Below are 21210 nucleotides of genomic sequence, written 5' to 3'. Positions count from 1 at the left end.
CTATCGCCCACACTCCACACACATCCATCAGTCTCATCATACCCATGTTTGTTAATGCTCAAGCCCAATCGCCATACCTACTACCATTTCGCCCGTCACGACCCCACGTCACGACCCCCCTCATCCCCCCCTACCATACTCATTACCACCCGTCACCACAAACGACCACCCGCACCCCCTCCCCCACCACCATCACTATCATCCTAGCCACAACCACCACCACCTTGCCTTGGTCATCCTCACCACCATCCCATCGCGCACTCCGCTTCCTCTTCCTCCTCCTCCGCCTCCTCTCCCCGCTCCATCTCACCCCCATCCCCATCCCCGACCCTGACACCCATACCCCTCAACCATCACATGCCATACTGCCCATCCTCCAACCAATACCAATCGCAAGGCACTCAGCCCTGATCCCACCCCCTTAGCTGCCCCGGCCTCGCCGACCACCAGCCACCAGCCGCCGCCCGCTCGCTCGGTCAGCCCCACCTTCATCACCACCTAGCCTCCACCCACTACCAGGTACGCAACCCGCGACCACACTACTGGTCATCACTCACCTTACACTATCACCAGTACCAATATCGCTGTCATCGACACCCATCTTCCTCGGCTCACTTTCGCGTCGACTTGTTTGCCCAAGGTGGTTGAGCACGTCCTCGACCGCCCGACCCCGCACATGCCCCCACACCAACCTCATTATCAGATATGGCCAATCTGATTTCACTACTACCCTACTACATGCCCACACTACGCCCTTGTACAGTCGCCATTTTACAGCTGCAGTATTCCGGAATCCGAGTTCCGCCGGCTCGGGCCCAAGTTGTTGGCCCTGTGTCCCTTCGATGCTGCTGACCACCCCGCCCCGGGCCCATCTCCGACCCCCACTCCCGACCATCGCCACCCACAACCACCACACCCACACCACACATAGCCACTACCCCTGCAAACATAGCCACCCACTTCCTGCCCGCCGATATTGACATCAGCCGACGCCATCCCGTCAACAGCATCGCTGCCGACCGCCTGCTGCTCACCGCTGACCGCCGCCCGCCGCCGACCGACCACTGCCGGCACCACCGAGAGCAAGCTAGCCATCGACAGGGCATTGGAGGCAATGCATATAGATAGCCACATCAATGGCAATGGCTACCAGGCTGCTCTCCAACCCAATCCTTCCCTCCCTCCTCCGGCCTTGCCCATCACAGCCCCCGCCGGCCTGCTCATCGCCAGCCGCCCCTGCTGCCGACCACCGAGCCAGACGACGAAGCCACCGGGCTGGCCAAGACAAGGAAGAACAAGAGAGGGCAAGTGCAAGCGATAGGCAATGCAGTGGGTGGGCTAGAGTTCAGTGGTCTGCCTCCCTGTCCAATCCCAAGCCATCGTCTCCATCGACGTTCAACTCAATTTACGTCCGCCGCCTTTCCTCTGCCGGCCAAGTACCCGCCGCCCCTATCGCCCACACCCACACACACCCATCAGCCGTATCATACCCACCTTCATCAATGCTCAAGCCCAATCGCCATACCTACTACTATTTCGCCCGCCACACCACCCACGTCACGACCCCCTCATCCCCCTCTACCTTACTCATTACACCCCATCACCACAAACCACCACCCTCACCGCCTACTCCACCACTATCACTATCATCCTAGCCACAACCTAACCCTCGCTCAGCGCCACCCACTCGCAGATCACCATGCTTTCCACCCGCTCGACCTCATCCACAGCTGGCCATCCCGAGAAATGACACTGGCTCATGTTGCCTGATCACATCGCTGGCTCATAGCAAGCTATCATTTCCCGCGCAGGATGTACGCCTCGTCCTGCGTATGCTCGCATTCCCCCAACTGCCGGTTGGTGTCGGTTACCCGGAGACGGGCAAAGTCAGTTCCTCGACCACCCGTCTCCGCACACTTGCCTCTACACCATGGCCACCCCAGAGCCCCAGCGGACAGGCACTGCTGCGCCTGCTGCCTGGCCGTCGTCGGTGGACATTGTCGAGTCCGAGTCGCGCGTCCTGGTCTTCCTCGACTTGCCGGGCATGTCGTCGTCAGCCTTCAAGGTCGAGTACGCCGCAAACTCGCCAGCGGGGCCTCCAGGCGGCACCCTCTCCGTCTCGGGTGTCCGCACTCGTCCTGCGCTACAGGGCAAGTTTCGCGTCATCTCCTCCTCCCGCTTTGCCGGCCCATTTGCCCAGCACATCACCATTCCGCTCCAGGTCGAGCCGGCCACTCTCAAGGCCTCCTACCGTGACGGCGTCCTCCTCATCCGCATCCGCAAGGCCGCTGCTGTTGCCGCTGCAAAGCCGGCCATCAAGCTCAACTTTGGTGGCAATGCTGGCCACTGATCATCAATACACACACACACACACACATACACACAAACATGCCTGCTCTCGCGTTCACTACTCAACGGCCGCCGCTGTTGCCGCTCTCCCGGAGCGAGACGAGGACCGACCGCTGAAAGTCAGGATCAAACAGGTTCGCCAGCAAAGGCGGTTCGCTCGGCTGCGGCCGCGTCCGTGGTGCAAGATCCACCCCAGGATCAGAGTCAACCTCATCGGCAGCATCGTCGGGATACACAATCGACATCTCCAGCTCCTCCTCCTCGAGCATGTGCTCCATCAAATCGTACGCAATGTCGATCCGCTTCGGGATATGCGCCGCAAGCAGCTCGTCGCCGGACAGCCCACCGGCGTCGTCCATCCGACCCTGGCCGTAGCCTGAGCTGCGCCCGCCAAAGTTCTTGAACGAGAGATCCGGACGATACGTAGTGTCCGGAACCGGATTGGCCCGAAACTGCCGATGCTGCCGTCGACTCCGCCGCCTCCGCCTCGACTTACTCTTACCCTTGCTCTTGCTCTTGCCCTTGTCCTTGCCCTTTCGCGTCACTTTGCTGCTCTCACGCCGCCGGCTCCTTCCTGATCGTGTCCGCCGCTCGCGCTGCTGCTGTTGCTGACGCTGATGCTGCTGCTGCTGGCCCCAGTCAGCTCGGACACATCCATCCGTGGCCCCTTTTGTGGCGACAGCCGCTCGAGCTCGGCCTCTACGGCCTCGAGCTTGGCGTCGGTCTCGTCGAACTCCATCTCCAGCATGGCTGCCATCCGCTCCACCCGTGCCAGCTGCGAGTGCATGCCAGCAAACGTGTCCGAAACCCGTAGGCTCTCGTTCACGGCCGCATTCTCGTCCCGCACACTGGCGTCCGCTGTCTGCTCGACTGGCGGCGTCACCAGTCCAATCTGACCACTCGCCGGGCTCGCCATCGACAACGACTCAATGTCAACCACGTCCAGGAACGCGCGCCGACTCGACTTGCCGTCGCCATCGCTGGCAAGCAAGCCGGCCCACAGCGAGCCAGGCAAGACCGGGAACCCGGCCTTGAGCTCTGCTTGCTCGCCTTCGATCGGCTCTTGCGGATTTGCCGCTGGATCAACATGTTCAGGCATCCTCGTTGTCGTCGTTGTCGTCGTCTCACTCGTCTCGTTTGTCTCAACCCGGTGGACTTCGTGCTTGCGCCTTGTCGAACGGGGCGATGACGCTGCTGCCGCTGTGTCTGCTGCCGCCTCGCTGCGGCTCGGCTCACGGACTGTTGGCACAGGCGCGTGGCCCCATCCCGACTGCCGCCGCACCTGCTCCGCCATCGCCCGCAGGCAATCGGTCATCGCCTCCATGTTTGCCGTCGCTGCACGCTGGTACTCGTCAATCCCGGTCCTTGTCCCTGCCTCCGCGCCGTCATCCAACGTCGATCCAGTGGCCCGACTCATTGGCTTTGGCTGAAATGCCTCAACACTCCCGCCGAGCCTAAGCAGCTTTCCGCGCTTGCGCTTCACAATCCGCTGCGGCGACGTCTTGCGGGTGTTGAGTGCCACCAGTGGCGGACCACGCTCGCCGACCCGTTTGACCCGCAGAAGCTGCGGCGAGCCCGTTTCCATCACCATTGCTGCCTTCAGAGGCGTCTTAGTAAACCGCAGCAGTCGCGGCCGCCGATCGCGCTCAGGAGACGGTGGGGACGCCGTCTGGGTGGCTGTAGCTGCTGCCGCCGCAGTGGCTGCCGCTGCTGCTGCCGCGTCGGCAGCTGCCGCTTTCGCTGCCCCGGCCTGCTCGGACAGTACAGCCAGCATGTCCTTCTTGAACGACGCCAAAAGCGCCGTGAGCTCTTCGGCTGTGAGTCCCTTTCGCGGCGGCGACGACGGCGTCGCCGACGAAGCGCTTGATGACGGTGACGGTCTGGGCGTCTTGATCGGCGTTGCGACATCAACCTGGACCTCCTTTTGCATCGTCAGCAGCTGCTCGCGCCGCTGTGCCCGTCCGTTGCTCTCGTAGTCTTGCAGCGCGTGCAGCGCCTCGTTGAGCGCCAGAAAAACAGCATGGAGGCTAGGGTGCCGCGACCCGTCGACAACCTCGCCGGTGCACCAATCAAGGATGGCCGACGAGAGCTGTGCTTGTTTGACAAGCGACTTGGGCGGAAGTGCTTCGACTGTGCCCACGAGAGAGGCATCGACAAGCGGCTGGAAAGCCTCGGGCACGAGCTCCTGCGACGAGACTTGCTCCAGCGTCCGCATCAGTGGCAGTACAAACGAGATGAACGCCACGTCGGTCTCATACGCAAACGGCGATGGCCGCCCTCCGGTGCTCTCGCGATCTGGCGCCGCAGCTGCCCGCTCAGCCACGGCCGCCATCACTCGCCCGTACATAGGCTTGACCGAGAACCACACCGCCGATGACGGGAGCGCGCGTTGGACGTCATCCACAAGCTCATCGATCTCGGTCGACACACCGCCACGTGCCCCGGCAAGCGTCTGCTCTAGCGCCGAGAGCACGCTCGTCTGAACCTGCTCAATGTCGAGCATGTCGGTGAATGGCAGCAGGCGGAGCGCCCACCGAACAACCGGTGCCCAGGCGGCATCGCTCGGCGTCGCCGCTGCGTTGGCGAGCCGCAGCCCGCCGTTGTAGCGATCACGAGCATACACCATCCACATCGCCCGCAGCAGCGATTGCAGCGAGACAGCCAGATCGAGCACGCCCTGTGACGGCGCATCGAGCCCGCCAATGGCGTCAGGCACAAGCTCGGTGGCAAACGTGTCGAGCGTCTTCTTGAGCGAGCCGAGTCGACTGCTCGCGCCCACCTTGCTCTGCACGCTGTGAGTGAGGAACGTGGCATACAACGCCATAGCCTCGTCCAGCAGCGGCTCCATCACAAGCAGCGCGTAGTGTGAGGCGAGCGAAAAGTGCTGCCTCATTTTGACCTCGCTGTACGACGAGCCTCGCGACGAGGCCGCGGCCTTGGTTGGAGAGTACGGCCCGCCTGTGGCCATCATTCCACCGAATCCAAGCCCGCTCGAGCTCGAGCTTCGCCCACCGAGTACAATCGTCGACACGTCAACTGACGACGAGATGTCCGAGAAAGATGAGACGTCCCAGACGTTGAGCGCGCGTGCAGACGCGCCTGACCATGCAAACACCAACGGTGCACCAGCGGCGCTCTCGGTCGATCCGCTGCTGGAGTGGCTGCGGTCGGCCTGAGAGAGAAGGCCCACGAGCACACCCGGGTCGACCAGCGGAAAGGTTGAAGCTGGGAGCTCAAACGACGTCTCGATCACCAGTGGCATCCGTGCGTCGGCAACCATGGCGTCGAGCGCATGCAGCGTCGTTCGTACAGTCTGCACCCGCAGCTTGAGCGCGCACGGAAGCGCGGTGAGGTCGGCGGCCTGCAGCGCCGAGAGCACAATGGTGATGCCCTCGGTGGCGAGGCCGGCGTTGACCATGGCGGTGAGAATGCCACGTGGCGTGAGCTGCTCACTAAGCGCGTGGATGCCGCCAAACACATCGCCCGGGCCGTGGACGTGGGCATTGAGATGCGCGTACGAGACGAGGAATGCCGAACGCCAGTCCTCGAGTGCAAGACAGAGGCGAACGGCATCCTCAAACAGGCCGAGCTGAAGCGCCCACTCGAGCATGGTCTGTACCGAGAGCTCCGGAATGAGGCCCAGGTCGCGCTCCAGCTTGGTCACGTCTGCCATGACCACCGAGCGGTGCCGACCAAGCCAGGCCTCGCGGTCGGACGCCGGTGCAAACGGCGGCGCAAAGACGTTGAGCGGATCGCGCGCCACCACGTCGGCCTCGAGGACCACCAGAGGATGGTCGAGGAAGAACGCAGCCATGACCCGGATGAGTGAGACAAGAGCAGTTCGTTTGGCGCTTCGCTCAAAGCCAGCTGCAGTCTTCTGCTCGCCGTAATTCCGGTGCGTCACGGAGCTCAGCAGCTCGCTGCCAAGCTTGAACGCACGAACATACTCGCCGCGGCAAAGCAGTTGCGCCATGAGGGCACCCGGATCGCCAGCGCGCGCCGCGGCAGCCACGGTCTTGGACGTCACCTCCATGCCGCTAGCATCGCCGATGGCAGCGCTTCGGTTACCGCGCGAGCGACCACCTGAGCGGTGCCCACGGCTTGTGTTTCGCGACTTGCGCGAGACATGCGCCGGCGAGATCGCGTCCAGGCCGGATCGCTGCGACAGCAACTCGTCCCAAACCTGAGCATGGGCAAGATCGGCTTGAAACCGGCCAAGCCCAGCAAGCGCAGGTGTGTAGCGGCTTGGGGAGCCGGACTCGGAGAACATGACCTTTGTCCGGGTGTGTGGTAGAACAAGCGGCGCGGGGGTAGTCTTGAGAATCGGGGCGTGCCGGAGCGCGGCCGAGAGCCACTCGTCCGCGGCTATGACCACAAATCTGGCCTGTCGCGCGCAGTCGGCGGCAACTAGTGCGTCGAGCACAAGAGCCACCACAGCAAGTGCACACTCAATCGAGCGGGAGATGTTGAAAAATACCAGCGCGCGGTCCAACAGCTGCAGCGTGCGGTCGCCGAGCTCGGCGCCCTCGTCGGCGGCCACTAGCCGGGCGCTCAGTGCACCCGACGTCCGCAACAACATCAGCGCGCCGTCAAACAGCTCATGGAAGAGCGGCGAGACCTGGATGGCCGGATTGGCGGCAAGCCATGCGAGCGTAGCAAAGGCGCGAGCCTGGCGCGATGACGACATTGGCTGCAGCGCAACAGCAGTCGGCATCGGCGATGAGAGCGGCACTTCTGACCCGAGCGCAACATGGGCTAGTGCCTCGTGTGATGCGAGCTCGGGCGGAAGCGCGTAGAGCCCGACCACAAAGCCGTCCGAGACACCAAATATGGGCTCACTACTAGCGGGTGCCCGAAGCGCCGGGGCAATCCATACCTGGCTTCGTGACAGCTCGGTCGGCGGCAGACCGCGGTGTGCCGGCACAACAGCGTGAAGCGGAACACGCGACGAGGCAAAGACACAGGCGTCGCGGTCGATGCCGATCCCGTCGAGCTGAAGCCACTGGCTCGGGGTGAGAACAAATTCGCCCAGCGCAGTTACGAGCACGAGCTGGCCGTACGAGTTGACAAGCGCGAGGATGGCAGCGCCTGGAAGCCATGTGAGGGCAGCGACGGCAAAGCCTGCGTCTTCCGACCGCGCCCTCAGCTCGCCACTCTCCAGCAGAGAGCCCATAAGTGGGAGCGTGGCGGCCGATCCAGATACACGTGCTGGTGAGAAGAGGAAAAGCAGCGAGTTGGCGACGAGCTGAGGCGTGAGGACAACCGCGAGGAACGAGGCCGTCGGGTCCCACGCCGTCGCCAACCGCAGCGAGACCGCTGCCGTGTCGTGCGCGAGCGGTGCCGAAGCCGACGAAGTGAACACATCAAACGGGGCAAGCGTGGCGTTGGCCGCGGACTCGTGCGACGGCGGGTGGAAGCGGATGTGTGCCATGTGGACGTGGACAAGAGCCGAGCGGCCCGTGGCTGCCACGTGGGTGTGGGAGATGAGGGCGCGGCGGGCGGCAGCCGACGCCACAAACACCACATCGAGATGCGGCTCAGCATCAGGCGTGAGCTCAAGCCGGCTCTCAACGTCAAGGAGGAACCAGCGCTGGACATGGTGTGCGGCGGCGAGGGTGAAGCGATCGTCCCAGAGCCAGACATTGCGCGCGGCGTCGAGGAGGACGACGTTCCTGCCGTCGCCAGATATCCACACCCGCATGCCACCCGCGCCTGGTGCCCATACAGCGTCCGGAGGACCAACGAGCGGCACGGCAGCGTTGTCGAACCGCGAGTAGACCGCCAGCTGGGTGCCGGCTGCGGCGACAACCTGCGCGCCGTCTGCAGAGAAGCCGACAAGCTCGGGTGTCTTGGGCAGGGCACCCGTGAGCGCCGACAATGCCTTGGCCTTGGCCTTGACTGGGTCTGGCAGACTAGCCGCGGCGTCCTGGTCGTTCTGGCTGCCGGCGAGTCGTGCCTGTGCCACCGGCGGGAGTGTGGCCGGAGCGCCCGAGGCGGCGACGGTGTAGAGGGTGGGGAGGAGGGACGGTCCCTGCGAGCTTCGGACAGCACTCCGACGGGCAGTAGCTGTAGCCGGAGAGGCAAAGGCAAGCCTTGTGTACCGTGAGGAGGCCTTGCGTGCCACTTGCATGCGCACAACCTCGCGCACCTGCGTACGCATCGTCTGCTTCCCGTTTTGGCGCCAAGTGCCGACCGCCGAATACGCTCCGCCGAAAGGCGGGGGCGGTGGGCGGAAAGCGCCAACCAGCCAGCTCAATGCTACTGCCAAGCGCGCGCGATTGGTACAACAGCACGATGGACAAGTAGTTTACATGTGTGAGTCTGTTGCAAGAGTGACCAGGGCACGAGATATGGGGGCTCGGTCGATGAGCGCGGGCAGTGCCGGCGGTCCAGTCCGGCTCGGCACGCTACGTAGGCGGCGCATCAGCGCAACCGCGACGCAGGCGAGCGGTGAGGAGCAGTCAGAGTGTGCGTGGGTGAAAGAGCTGGAGATCGACGGCGAGGCCATCGATGACCCGGGTGCCGAGGGCGAAATCCATGAGCGTCCGCCGGGTGAGCGCGACGAGCACGCCGTTGGCGATCCAGCCGACGCCTGTCAGCGCCAGGATTGAGTCACCCATGAACCGCAGCCAAACCCGGAGTGGCGCGGCAGGCCGCTCAATGACCCGCACAACTGTCGCCGAGCCGAGTCCGTGCGCTCGCGGGAGCGTTGGCGCCGCAAGCGAGAACGTGCTCGCGCGGACGTCAACCACCACCAGATCGAGCGCCTCCATCGCGAGCGAGGTTCGGCCTTTGTGGACAAGCGGGAGGCGCGCCTCGGCCAACGCCACTGTGCCTGCCACCGCAAGCTTGATCTTGAACGCCGGCGCGCCGAGAGCACCCCACACAACGCCGGAGACCGCCGCCAGGAGCGCCGCGGCTAGCTGCGACATTCGCTCCAGCGCTTCAAGCACCAGCATCTTCCACAGCCGCGGTCCGCGGACTTCGTTGCCCATCATCCACGCGCCCACCGCCATACCAGCGTCGCTCCGCCGCTCCTCGGTCGCCACCACCACCGCCAGTTGCTCCACCGACGCACTCCGCCCTGCCACTGCCGCCACCACCTGTGCCACCAGCGGTGCCTCTGCCCACCGCCGCATCACCCAACACCTGCTACCCCATCCACAGCTCTCGTTCTCGTCCATCACACTCCTCTGCCGTTGCTGCTCTTCGCGTCCGAGAGCGAGAGCGGTGCTCACCAGCTCAGCATCGACCTCCTTTTCGAGTCTCATCGAACGCTTGTTCGGTTCCGTTGGCGGACGAACGGGCATCGATGGCGTGCAGTGGATGGTTTGCACGGGCAATTGGGGTAATAATGGAGTCCATCGCATCTGTGTGTGGGGGAGGAGGGGGGGGGCGTGTTGTATGCAGACTGTCTTCCGTAGCTGTGTAATGTCCGGCGAGATTGGCGTGAGAAGGCTGGGCAACACCATCTAAAGCAAGATGATCACGTGTTTTTATCTCCATCACCTCAATCTGTTTCCACACCGTCTCCACCGCGTACACACACACACACCCCTCCCCGTCATCACCACCTCGCCCGCACCCCACCCCTTTACCCCCACCCCCCTCCCAACCCGTTTTCTCAGCCATATCTCTGCAATTGCCAGCTCATCGTGGCCTTTACCGTGACAGCGTCCCCTTTTGGCGCGGAGGCAAACGACCGGTGGCCGAATGTGGCGGGAGGCAGAGGAAGTAGCCAGAGGCAACACTGGACTCACTGGGGAGGAAGGTCATGGGCGACGTGCTTGACCTTGTGGCGGAGAGTCTTGGTGTGCGGCGGGAGACTGTGGGCCTCTTTCTCCATGGTCTCTCCCATGACCAAGCACAGCTGGCGGCGACGGCTGCCGAAGTTGACGCCGTGTTTGTTGAGACGGGCTGGCAGAGGGTGATCCGCCTCATGGTAGGCGACCTGACGAGGAGGGAGGGGAAGGAGGGGAAGGGGAGGAAAGGGAGGAAGGGGCGAATTGACTCATGTGGGCGCGAGGGATGGGCACAGGCCGAGTCGGAGCAACCGATGGCGGTAGATGAGGCCGAGCAGGTCCTGCGGGGCAAGTACCTGGCACTGCGGCGGATGCTGCTTGGCGAGGATGGTCGTGGAGCGATGTACTCGGAGTCATTTGAAGAGTCGGACAAGGAGGTCCGTGAGCTGATGTGGTTGATGCATGGCTCTGACAAGGCGCGGCAGCCACCAGAGACCGAAGTGCAGCCACCAGCACCAGAGCCCAACCAGAGCCCATCTCACGAATTGCTGCGCCGCCCAGCGCCTGAGGAGGCCGCGGGTAGCCAAGTTCCCAACGCTCTTGCGGTGGAGGTGCTGGCAGAGAGGCTTGGCCGCAGCATGGCACAAGAGGCGGTGAGCGGACTTGCGGAGAGCAGCAAAGAGAACTGCGATGCCAACGTCGCATCGGATGCGCTCGAGAACCCTTCCTGCCTTCGATGCGATGAGCTGACCAGCGCACTGGCTGCGGCCGAGTCTGCTCCCTGCACGCGATGCAATGAGCTCGAGACGGCGCTAGCTATGCTAGTGGATCAGCTGGCCCAGATGACGACTGCGATGTCGAGTGCCGAGAAGCTCGCTGATGACGAGGCTCGGGCCGCAACCGAGGCAAGGTCGAAGCTAGAGCTTGCACTCGACAAGCTGGCCCACGCTGCCGATCCCGAGTATGTGGAGCGCCTTGAGCAGGCAGTGCTGGCAGCGGGAAAGCAGATCAAGATCATGCAGGGCGAAGCGGAAGCCACAACCGCTGCGAATGAGCAACTTCGCGCCGAACTTGACACTGCCCGTGATACGCCTGATCTGGCCGCCGAGAACGACCGCCTGCGTGCTGCACTGGAGCGCATCCGCGAGGCAGACTCGCCCGAGCCCATCGATGCTTTGGTGGGCATGTTGGAGCAGATCCAGGCGACAGCCATTAAGCTGGAGGCTGAAAACAGCCGGCTGAGGGCCACTCTCGAGTGCAACGACGTTGCTCACGCAATGTCAGCGATGGCTGATGCCAATGCTGACCTCCAAGCACGACTTGAAGCGACCGAGACGGCCCTTGCGATCGCCTCTAGCCAGCTCCGACCAAGGAACGAGGCCGACGTCCCGTCTCCACCCGAGGCCAAGCTTGAAGCCGCCAACGCCACCACCGCACAGCACCAGCACCAGCTCGTCGCTGCCGCCACTCAGCCACCGCCAGCCGCCACGACCTCACCCAACGCCGAGGCCAAGCTCGAGGCCGCCAACGCCACCATCGCACAGCTCCAGCACCAGCTCGCTGTCACCTCTAACCGGGCTCAACCCGTTCACCGCCTTGTGGCCAAGCTCGAGGCCGCCAACGCCACCATCGCACAGCTCCAGCACCAGCTCGCCGCTGCCGCCACTCAGCCACCGCCAGCCGCCACGCCCTCACCCGACGCCGAGGCCAAGCTCGAGGCTGCCAACGCCACCATCGTACAGCTCCAGCACCAGCTCGCCGCTGCCGCCACCCAGCCACCGCCAGCCGCCACGCCCTCACCCGACGCCGAGGCCAAGCTCGAGGCTGCCAATGCCACCATCGTACAGCTCCAGCACCAGCTCGCCGCTGCCGCCACCCAGCCGCCGCCACAGCCCGAGCCAACCATCGTAGCCGACGAGCCCCACCCCCAAGGTCACACCCGCACGCTCGAGATCGACGACCTCGCCACCCCTCTCCCGCTGTCATCAGCGAACCAGGCCCATACCACGGCCAAGCTCGCGCTCCATCGCGCCTCGTTCGACGCGGCGGGCTTGGAAGACTCGATTGCGACAACAATCGCAGCACTAACCGACGCCCGGGCCCGCCTCGAGGCGCTCGGCCCAGACACGGCGGCGGCGTCGTCGGTTCTCGGTGCCGCTGCTGCCGAGCGCGAGGCTTTGGCTAGTCAGCTGGAGGCGCTGGAGGCCGAGCTTGCTGCCAAGCGCGAGCTGCTGGCGGCAAAGAACGAGACTGTTCGACGTGCACGGAGCTCGCTTGCTGCGTCGCAGGCCCAGCTGGTCTCGGCCCGCACAGCTGTCGCTGCCTCGGGCCTCGCATTGTCGCGGACCCAGTCCGAGCTCGCCCGCCACGTCGATGCCCTCTCGCAGCAGGCCGCCGATGTCGAGGCCTCACGCTCAGAGCTGATGTCGACCCACTCGGCGCTGGCCCGCGTGCGGGTGGAGCGAGTCGAGCTTGCCCACGAGCTGTCACGCTCGCAAGCCGACTTTACCCTTGCCTCATCGCAGCTCTCATCAGTCGCTGTCGAGCTCACCGCCGCCGACGCGCACCTGGCCTCGCTCCGTACTGCGCGGACGGCCGCAGCCTCTGCCCTGCACGCCTCGCAGCTCGACGAGGAACGCGCTGCTGCCGCCCTGGACGCCCAGCGCGACGCCCTCCGTGAGACGTTGTCCCGTATCGCTGCCGCTACTGCCGAGCGCAATGCCAAGGCCGCCGTGGCCGCCGAGCTGGAGTCAACCACCACCTCGCTCTCGGCCAAGCTCCAAGCCTCGCTCGCCTCCAAGCGTGACCTCGCATCACAGCTGGTTGAGCTCCGGGCCGAGGCCAACACCGCTGCTGCCGACCTACAACGTGTTAAGGACAGCGTCGCCGTCGAAGCGGCCCGCCTTGCCGACGTCAACGCTGCCACCGAGCAGCTGCGTGCCCGCATCGCTGCCGATGCCGACGAAGCCTGCGTCCTCCAGTCGAAGCGCGACGCCGCCGCTGCCCAGCGCGATGCCCTGCTCGCAGCACTCGACGCTGCACGGGCCGCCCGTGATGCGAGTGCCATCGAAGCCAATGCTGCCGCTGCTGGCCTCTCTGAGCTCCGCGAGAGCCACCACGCACTTGTCGCCAAGCTCGACGCGCTCCGCGCCGAGGAAGCCACCGTGCTCGACGAAGCCAAGTCTGCCACGCTTGAGGCTAACAGCCTCCAGCTCGAGGTCGCCACGCTCGAGTCGGATGTACTGCTGGTCACTGCCCAGCGCAACGAGCTCGTCGACGCCGTGGCTACCGCCGAGAGCGAGCTGAGTGTCCTCCGCGACTCGCTGCCCGCGCTGCGGGCAACGGCGGCTGCGGCCGTCACGGCACGTGACGATGCCGCCGCTGATCGTGACAAGCTTGCTGCACAAGTGGCTAGGCTTGACAACGAGCGCACAAGCCTTGACGCCCGACTGTGTGAGCTCCGCAACAAGCTACGTGCCGCCAACAGCGAAACCGAGCAGCTTGACGCCGCTACTGCTGCTGCTCGCAGTGACTACGCCGCGGCTCGAGCCGAGATGCACAGTCTCGACAGCCGCAAGGAGAATGCCGAGGTTGCGCTTTCGGATGCGAGGGTCAATGCCACCACCATGCGCTCCGAGCTCGACTCTGCGTCGCGGAGTCTGACGCGTGCACGCGATGATGCTGCCGCTGCTGCGGATGCTCTGGCGGGCGCTGAGACCGAGCTGGCCGCGCTGCGCGCCGACGTCGCCGACCTCGAACGCCGCCTTGCCGAGGCGCGCGCAAGCGTCGATTTGACTCGCAGCGCGCTTGAAGACACCAAGGACGCAAGGGTGAGTGTCGACACCGACCTGGCCAACGCGACTGCAGAGCTGACCCATGTCAGCGCCGAGTCAGAGGAGGTGCACCGCACCATTGCCGAGCTGCAGTCGCGCGTGGCACGCCAGTCCGCCCATCGCATCGAACTTGCCAATGCGGTCGAGGACGCCAAGCTCGAGCTCCACCAGGCCCGGCTTGACAGTGACGACATGCAGACAAGGCTGGCTGCAGCCCGCAGCGCACTCGCCGACGCCTCCGACACCCAGCAGCGGCTGCAGTCCCGGGCCGACGACCTGTCTGCGTCAGCAGCAGAGCTCGAGGCCAAGGCCGGCGAGCTCGTCGCGAGCACCGCCGCGCTCGCCGAGTCACGCGACGCAGCCGCAGCAGCACTTTCCGAGTCCGAAGCCGCCATGGCGGCTTCGAGCGCCGAGATCGAGGCGCTGCGTGCCAGTGTTCGCGACGCCGAGGCGCGTGTGTATGACGCCGAGTCGGCCAATGAGGGCCTTGCGCATCAGATGGCGCTTGTTCGCGACGAGCTGGCGGCGCTCGAGTCTGATACGGCAGCATCTCAGACAGCAGCAGCCGCTCTTGCCGCCGAGCAGCGAGCTCTGCGAAGCCAGGCGGCCGCGGCCGAACGGACAGCAGCTGCTCTGCAAGCTGCCGAAGCTGACGCACTTGCTACGCTAGACCGCGACCGCGCCGCTGTTGCGGACGCCCGCGAGCGCCGGAAGACGCTGCAAGCCTGCGTGCGCGCCGCTGAAGCCAGTCGCGATGCCGCCGCCGCCACCTTAGCTGCAGCTGAAGCCGAGGCCCGCAAGTTGGAGGAGATTATCGAGAGCCTCCGCCGCCAAGTCGCAGACGGCAAGGCCGAGGCCCGAGCAGCAACGGGCCAGGTCCGGGCCGCCGAGCGTGCCGAGCGCAACGCCCGCGCTGCTGCGGCCGAAGCCCTCCGAGCGCAGAACCAGGCAGAGCACAAGGTGGCAAACCTGAGTGCCGAGCACGGTACACTGAGTGCCGAGCTGGATGCGGCAGCAGCAAAGCTCGATGAGCTCAACGAGCACATCGAGCAGAGTGCTGCGGCGCAAGCGAGAGCCGAAGCAGAGCTTGCGGCTGCAGACGCCGCAGCAAAAGCGGCGACGTCCGAGGCCGAGGCGCTCGAGGCCGATGTCAGCACCGCCCGCGCGGCCCACACCGCCATCCTCGCCGCGCTTGCCAAGACAACGTCAAAGCTCTCGCTGTTGGAAAAGCTTCAACCCGCCGACCGGGCGCGCTCAGAGCTGGCGGATCGGCTCCGCGCACAGGCGGCGGCCCAGACCCGGAGCGACGACGCGGCGCGGGCGCTGCACGAGGCTGCACGCCAGCTGACTGAGACCGAGATCGGTGCGCTCCGCGCCGAGGTTGATGCCCTCTCGACGTCGCTCGCTGACGCACTGGCAACTCTCGACAGCCTCAACGCCGACGAGAGTCAGGGCGTACGCGATGCCGCCGTCCTGCGCGCCCGCCTAGCCGAGCTGGAGGCTACTGCCGCAGCCGAGGGAGACGCGCGTGCTGCCGACGCCGACGAGCTGCAGGCGATCGAAGCCGAGTGGGAGGGCGTCGTCGGCGCGCTGGAAGACGTGCTGGTCGGCGCACAGGACGTCACCGGCGTCCGTCTCACACCGGATGAGGAAAGCGCCGCACTGCATCTACGGGCCTCACAGCCTGCGCTTCTCTACGCCAAGGCGCTGCTCCGACTCTTCCGTGCAGTCTTCCGCCGTGCGCGCGAGGCCCAGGGTGCCGTCTCGCGGCAGCTCCAGTTTACCATTGAGGGGACACAGGCCGAGCTAGAGGCGCAGCAGGCGATGGTGGCGAGCGTCACGCGGGCGTAACTCCTCTGCTCAAGACCGGAGCGTCGAGAGCGCCGCGAGGATGGCGTCACTCTCCGGCCGTTCGTGCGCCTCGGCGGTGAGGCATGCGCGGAGAAGAGCCGCAGAGGACCTACACCGGCGTCGTCACACATGACGTCGACAATGTCGAGTGTATCGTCACTAAACGGCGGAGCGTAGACGTTGGCGTGTCGATCGGCGGCGTGTGCAAGGTGCTCAAACGGCCGCACACCGGAGAGAACCTCGACAGCGAGCAAGCCGAACGAGTACATGTCGCATCGTCGGGCGGCAACGAGCGACGAGTGGCTCACCGTGCCTGAGACCTCGCCAAGGAGCACCTCAGGCGCAGCGTAGCGGAGCGTGCAGGCAAACGACCGACCCGCATGCGAGAGCTTGACACCCGAGAGGCCAAAGTCGGCGATCTTGGCGCGGACCGAAAGTGACGGCTCGTTGAGCACGAGCGGCGAGGCCGAGACCAGGAGGACGTTGGCCGGCTTGAGGTCACGGTGCGGGAGGCCATGCCGGTGGAGGTACGCGAGGCCGCGGGCGACATCGCGGACAATCCGAAGGCGGGTACCGATCTCCAGCCCAATGCGGTGCTTGCCGTGCAGTGCGCGCGCGAGGTCGCCGCCAGCCATGTTCTCCATGACAATGGCGCAGCGCGAGACCTCGGTGCAGATGCCAACCAAAAAGACCACATTGGCGTGCCGCAGCGCCGCGAGCATGGCCACCTCTTCCACAAACGACTGAACCTGGCCCAGGTACGCCAGCGACGACACAATCTTGACCGCCACCTCGTCGTACATGTATCGCGCCCGCCACACCACCGCAAACCCGCCGCGGGAGAGCACCGTCTCCAGCTCGAGCTGCGACCACGGAATGACATCGAGCGACGGCGCCGTCACCTCGAACCGCACCACTTGATCTTGGTTCACTACCGTCGAGCTCGTAGACTCGGGCCGGCTCGCGCTCCCGCCGCCATCCAACGCCAGCGTCAGCGTTAGATCGACCGTCCGCGCTGCCAGCGTCCCGCGATACGTCAGCGTGTGATCCACGCCCAAGCCGCTCGCGCTCGCCTCCGTCACCATCGTCTCCGTCTCGGTCGCATTAGCCTCTTCCTCGCCACGCACTGGCGATGGCTTTGGCGACGTGTACGGCGAGAGCGCCAACGACATGGTCGGTGCATACGCCACCAGGCCATCGAGCTCGGCGAGCGCAGCCACCACATCAGCATCATCGCCGTCGTCAGCACCCCCCCCATCACCTTTGCCTTCGCCTCGTGTCTTGCGAGGCGACATAGGAGCGGCCGAGCGAGGCGGTGGGTCGGCGAGGATGGCGCGGGACATGGCCGGATGATATCGTATCAGGCCCGAGAGCTCATCGAGTGGGTCTCCGCCTCCGTCGCCGGTGTGGAAGAACGCCCGCTCGGCAGGCACTGGCTTGCCGCGCCCGTAGAACGTGACATACATGTCACTGGCGTCCGGGGACGGCGATGACATGCGTGCGGGTTCAGCCGAGCCACAGGCGCGAGTCCAGTGCCGCTGCCGCTGCCGTCACTGCCCCTCGCCTTCTCCGCCTTCCGCCCGCCCTGTCCCTGTCCCGTAGCCACCCACATGCAACAATTTTTTGTTCAACAACTCCACCCCCCACCCCCCATGCTTCATTCCTCGCCTCCGGCCCGGCGGGCGTTGTCTTCAGCCTCAGCGGCATCGAGCTGCGCCTGGCGGGCACGTCGGGCAAGGACGGCCTCCATCTTCACCCGGGAGGCCTCATCCTGCTTCCATGCGGTGACCTTACCAAGGCCCGAGACCTGCTCGCGCTCGACCTTGCCGGAAACCTCGCGGGCCTTGCGCTCCTCGAGAATGCGGAGCCGGTCCTTGAGCACGGCGTTGAGCCTGTCGCGCTCCTCGTCCACCTTTTCGGCCATCGACGACTGCAGCGACTCGACCGACCGCTTCAGTCGTGCTGTCTGGTCCTCCATCTCCTGCCGCTTGAGTGACTCGATGCGGAGCGCTGTCTGCGCCTCCTTGGCCGAGACCTTCCACTCGTCGGCGAGCTTGCGGACTCGCTCGAGCTCGGCGAGCTGCGTCGCGAGGTCGGCCTCGAGGCCAGCGGCCTTAGCCTGTGCCTCGGCCGCCCGCTGCGCCTCCTCGGACGCCTGCGCCGTCGCTGCCGCCAGCTGTGCCCCGAGCTCCTGGACCTGCTCTGAGCCGGCCTGCGCGAGTGTCGCCTGCAGCGCGTCAGCCTGCTCGCGCGCGTCGGCGCTCCGACGGCGCAGCGTCTCGAGCTCCGCCTCGGCCTTGGCCAGCGCCCGCCGCACACCGTCGCGCTCGGCGACTGCCTCGGCCGCCTCCGACCGTGCACTGTCGGCATCGGCCCGCGCCTCCTCGAGCGACGCCTGGGTCGACGCCCGCGCCGCATGCGCCACCTCGAGCTCCTGCCGCAGTTGTGCCCGTGCCTTTTGCGCCGACGCCGCCGCGTTCTCTGCTGCCGCTCGCGCAGCCTCGGCGGTCTTGATGGCCAGTGACGCCTCGAGGTTCGCCCGCACCAGCTCGTTGGCCTTGGACTCGGCCCGCGCCTTGGCCGACGACGCCGCGTTGAGGTTGAGCTCGAGCTGCGAGATCCGCGCCGAGAGCGCAACCACCTGCCCCCGCTCCGCAGCCTCGGTCGCCTCGTCGCCGTCGCCGTCGCCGGCGTCCGACAGCGCCCGGATCCGGCCCTGTGCCGACTGCAGCTGTGCCGCAAGCTGCGCCTTGGCCGCTACCAGCTCGGTCACCCGCCCGCTCGCCGCGTCGGCTTCCTCCGACAGCTCCAGGTTGGCATGAGAGAGCTCCATGTTCTGGCTTTCCAGCATCCGTGCCCGCTCGCGCGCCGACGCCGCTTGCTCCTCGGCTGCTGCCAGCGCCGACTCGAGCTGCGCCACCCGCGCTCCGTCGCTCCCGTCGCCCGTACTTCCAATTCCGGTGGCCTCGGACGCGAGCGACGCGGCAGAGAGCCCGCTCGCCGGCAGGCTCGCTGCAGACGCCATCAGATCGCGCCGCGACGCCTGCATTTCGGCCAGTCGCTCGTTGAGCTCCTCAATCTGCCTGGTGAGCTTAGCTGCTCGCTCGTCGGCACGCTCGGCTGCGCGGCTGGCAGCGGCTGCCTCGGCCCGTGCCTCGCGCAGCTCGCGCTTGACGCTGACCAGCGCTGCCTTTTTCCCGCTCAGAGCCTCAGTGAGCGCCTCGACCTTGGCCTGGCTCTGGATGACCGAGCTCGCCTGCTCGTCGAGTTCGTGGACCAGTGACGCCCGCTCTTTCTTCAGTGCCCGGTACTGGGCCTCGAGCTTGGTCCGCGCCGCCTTTTCGAGCTCGAGCTTCGAGTTGGAGTTGTCCATCGCCATTGAGAGCTCAGCCTTGGCCTTGGCGAGGTCCTGTTCCAGCACAGAGACCCTGTGCTGACTCTTGAGCCTGGTATCCTTCAGCTGCAGCGCGAGGTCGGTGACCTGTTTGCGCGCGTCGGCGTCGGCGGCGGCGGTGTCGAGCCGCAGCTGCGCCACCTCGCGCTCCAGCCGCGCCACCTCGTCGTTGGCCGTCGCCAGGGCCAGCCGTGTTCCGCTCAACTGGTCCTCGAGGTCGGCCTTGACCTCGGTGAGCGTGTCACCGGTCACCCGCGCCGACGAGTGCGCCTCGGTCAACGCGTCCTCGGCCTCGCGCTGCGCGGCGCGAGCAGCCTCAGCTTCGGCCTCGACCGCCCGCAGCCGCTCGCGGAGCTCGGCCGTGGCCATCGCCGCTGTCTCGGCGTTATGTTCTGCCACCGAGAGTTCGGTCTCAAGCCGCGAGACGGCCTCGTTGAGCTGCGTCTCGAGCGAGTACTTGGCCGATGAGAGCGCCGCCACCTGGGCTTGTGCCTCGACGAGCTCTTCCCGCGCCTTGGCGAGGTCGTCCGCCAGCGCGTCCTTGATCGACGACGTTGTCTCCTTGGACGTCTGCGCCTGCTTGAGCGCCGCATCCTTGGCGGCGAGCGCAGCTTTGGCCTCAGCGAGCTGCGCTGACGTGTCGTCGAGGCTCACCTTGAGGTTGTCGACCTGGGCCTGGAGCTTGACTTTGTCCTCCATAGCGGACATCGCCACAGACTTGCGCATGTTGGACACTTGCTTGAGCTTGACCTCCAGCCGCGATGCGGTCTCGGTCGTCGTCCGCGCCGTCGACTGTGCCCGCGCGGCCTCGGCAGCGAGCTCCTCCGCCTTGGCCATCGCCACCGTCTTGTCCGCCATGGCCTGCGAGAGCTGTGACTCGAGGACGATGCGGTCCTTGTGCGCCGCCTTCAGCTCAACTTTGACTGCTGCCAGCTGCGACGAGAGCATTTGTGCCTGCTCCCCGCGCAGCGTCGAGGACGAGTGCAATTCCTTGGCCGACCGGGCGACCGAGGCGTACCGCGACTTCCACTTGGAGACGTTAGCGTTGTACTTGGCCTGGAGCTCCGCAAGCTGTGCCTGCAGCTGTACCTTGGTTGTCTGGAGCTCGTTTCGAGCTGACACTGCTGCAGCCAGTCGAGTCTTCAGCTCCTTCACCCGCTGCTGCAGCTTCTTGTTGCCGTAGTCGAGCTCACCCGACACACTCTTCTCTTGCTCGCGCCGGCGGAGCCTGGCATGAAGCTTGGTCCGCACCTGGTCGATCTCTGCCTCCTTCTTGCGGGTCGCCAGCCCAAGCTCGATAAGCAGCTCTTCCTTGAGGAGCTCAAACTCGGCTGCGGCGTCCCTGCGCGCCTCGACCCGCCGAGCCGCTGCGTCGTCCTCCAGCTTGCGCGCCAGCGTCCGCGCTCGCTTGGCCTCCTCGGCCGCGCGAGCCTCGGCAGCATCGGCGCGGGCACTCGCGGCGTCTGCCCGCGCCACCGCCGTCGCTGTCTTTTCCTCATAGTCGTGCAGCACGCTCTCTGCTGCCGCCAGCTTCTCGCTCAGCTCGGCAATCTCGCCCCTTGCCTTGGCCATGCTCTTCTCATGCAGCGATCGCAGCGCCGTCAGCGAGTGGCCTACCTTTGTCGAGCTCGCTACAGCCGTCTTTGTCGTCGCCTTGGCCAGCTCCAGATCATCGGTCAGCAGCCGATTCGCCCTGTCCGCAGCCTCGAGCTCATGCAGCAGTTGCAGCAGCTCAGCTTGTTGATCCACCGCCCGTGTCACTTCTGCCAGAAACGACATCACCACAACTTGTCCAGCAGCAATCGATGTCGGGCTCGAGCCTCACCGAACCACGTCTGTTCGCCCATACCCACCGTTCAGTCCCCCCCCTTACCACACACACAGACACACACAGCCCCCCCCCCCCCCCCCCCCCGCCCCACACACACACACACACCCAGCACCTACCCGTATCCCCAACTCTCCCACACACACCAGACCTCAACCCAAGTGCAGTGGTACCTGTATCCCTCCCCCTGCCCCTAACCCTGCCCCTCCCCCT

The 21210-nt window shown here is 65.7% G+C and overlaps 6 protein-coding genes across 6 annotated transcripts in view; 2 read left to right on the top strand and 4 right to left on the bottom strand.

Moving 5' to 3' along the window:
* Positions 1-1958: 1958 nt before the first annotated feature.
* AMSG_09076 (uncharacterized protein) lies at positions 1959-2350 on the top strand (the record flags this gene model as incomplete). The annotated part of the gene is made up of 1 exon (XM_013899552.1): positions 1959-2350. A coding segment is annotated over one exon (392 nt), but the record flags the coding sequence as incomplete, so codon positions are not given.
* A 61-nt stretch (positions 2351-2411) lies between these two features.
* AMSG_09075 (uncharacterized protein) lies at positions 2412-8509 on the bottom strand (the record flags this gene model as incomplete). The annotated part of the gene is made up of 2 exons (XM_013899551.1): positions 2412-2903; positions 2963-8509. 2 exons carry the CDS (start codon positions 8507-8509, stop codon positions 2412-2414), a joined length of 6039 nt encoding a protein of 2012 aa, XP_013755005.1.
* Positions 8510-8805: 296 nt separating this feature from the next.
* Positions 8806-9981, bottom strand: AMSG_09074 (uncharacterized protein; the record flags this gene model as incomplete). Its single annotated transcript, XM_013899550.1, has 2 exons — positions 8806-9472; positions 9966-9981. The coding sequence occupies 2 exons, from the start codon at positions 9979-9981 to the stop codon at positions 8811-8813; spliced, it is 678 nt and encodes a 225-aa protein (XP_013755004.1). The 3' UTR covers positions 8806-8810.
* A 142-nt stretch (positions 9982-10123) lies between these two features.
* Positions 10124-15775, top strand: AMSG_09073 (uncharacterized protein; the record flags this gene model as incomplete). Its single annotated transcript, XM_013899549.1, has 2 exons — positions 10124-10291; positions 10388-15775. 2 exons carry the CDS (start codon positions 10124-10126, stop codon positions 15773-15775), a joined length of 5556 nt encoding a protein of 1851 aa, XP_013755003.1.
* Positions 15776-15784: 9 nt separating this feature from the next.
* On the bottom strand, positions 15785-17271 carry AMSG_09072 (TKL protein kinase; the record flags this gene model as incomplete). Its single annotated transcript, XM_013899548.1, has 2 exons — positions 15785-15844; positions 15889-17271. 2 exons carry the CDS (start codon positions 17269-17271, stop codon positions 15785-15787), a joined length of 1443 nt encoding a protein of 480 aa, XP_013755002.1.
* A 111-nt stretch (positions 17272-17382) lies between these two features.
* The window catches only part of AMSG_09071 (uncharacterized protein), a gene marked incomplete at its 5' end in the record, with an annotated part of 4582 nt that continues 754 nt past the window's right edge, over positions 17383-21210 (bottom strand). Inside the window, one exon of the mRNA XM_013899547.1 lies at positions 17383-20989. Within this exon, the coding sequence (XP_013755001.1) occupies positions 17433-20989 (3557 nt within the window). The 3' untranslated portion in view covers positions 17383-17432. The remainder of the gene's footprint in view (positions 20990-21210) is intronic.

This window comes from Thecamonas trahens (assembly GCF_000142905.1).
Source record: "Thecamonas trahens ATCC 50062 unplaced genomic scaffold supercont1.44, whole genome shotgun sequence".
In the NCBI taxonomy this organism is placed as follows: domain Eukaryota; order Apusomonadida; family Apusomonadidae; genus Thecamonas; species Thecamonas trahens.
This window is presented reverse-complemented; position numbering and strand designations above follow the sequence as displayed.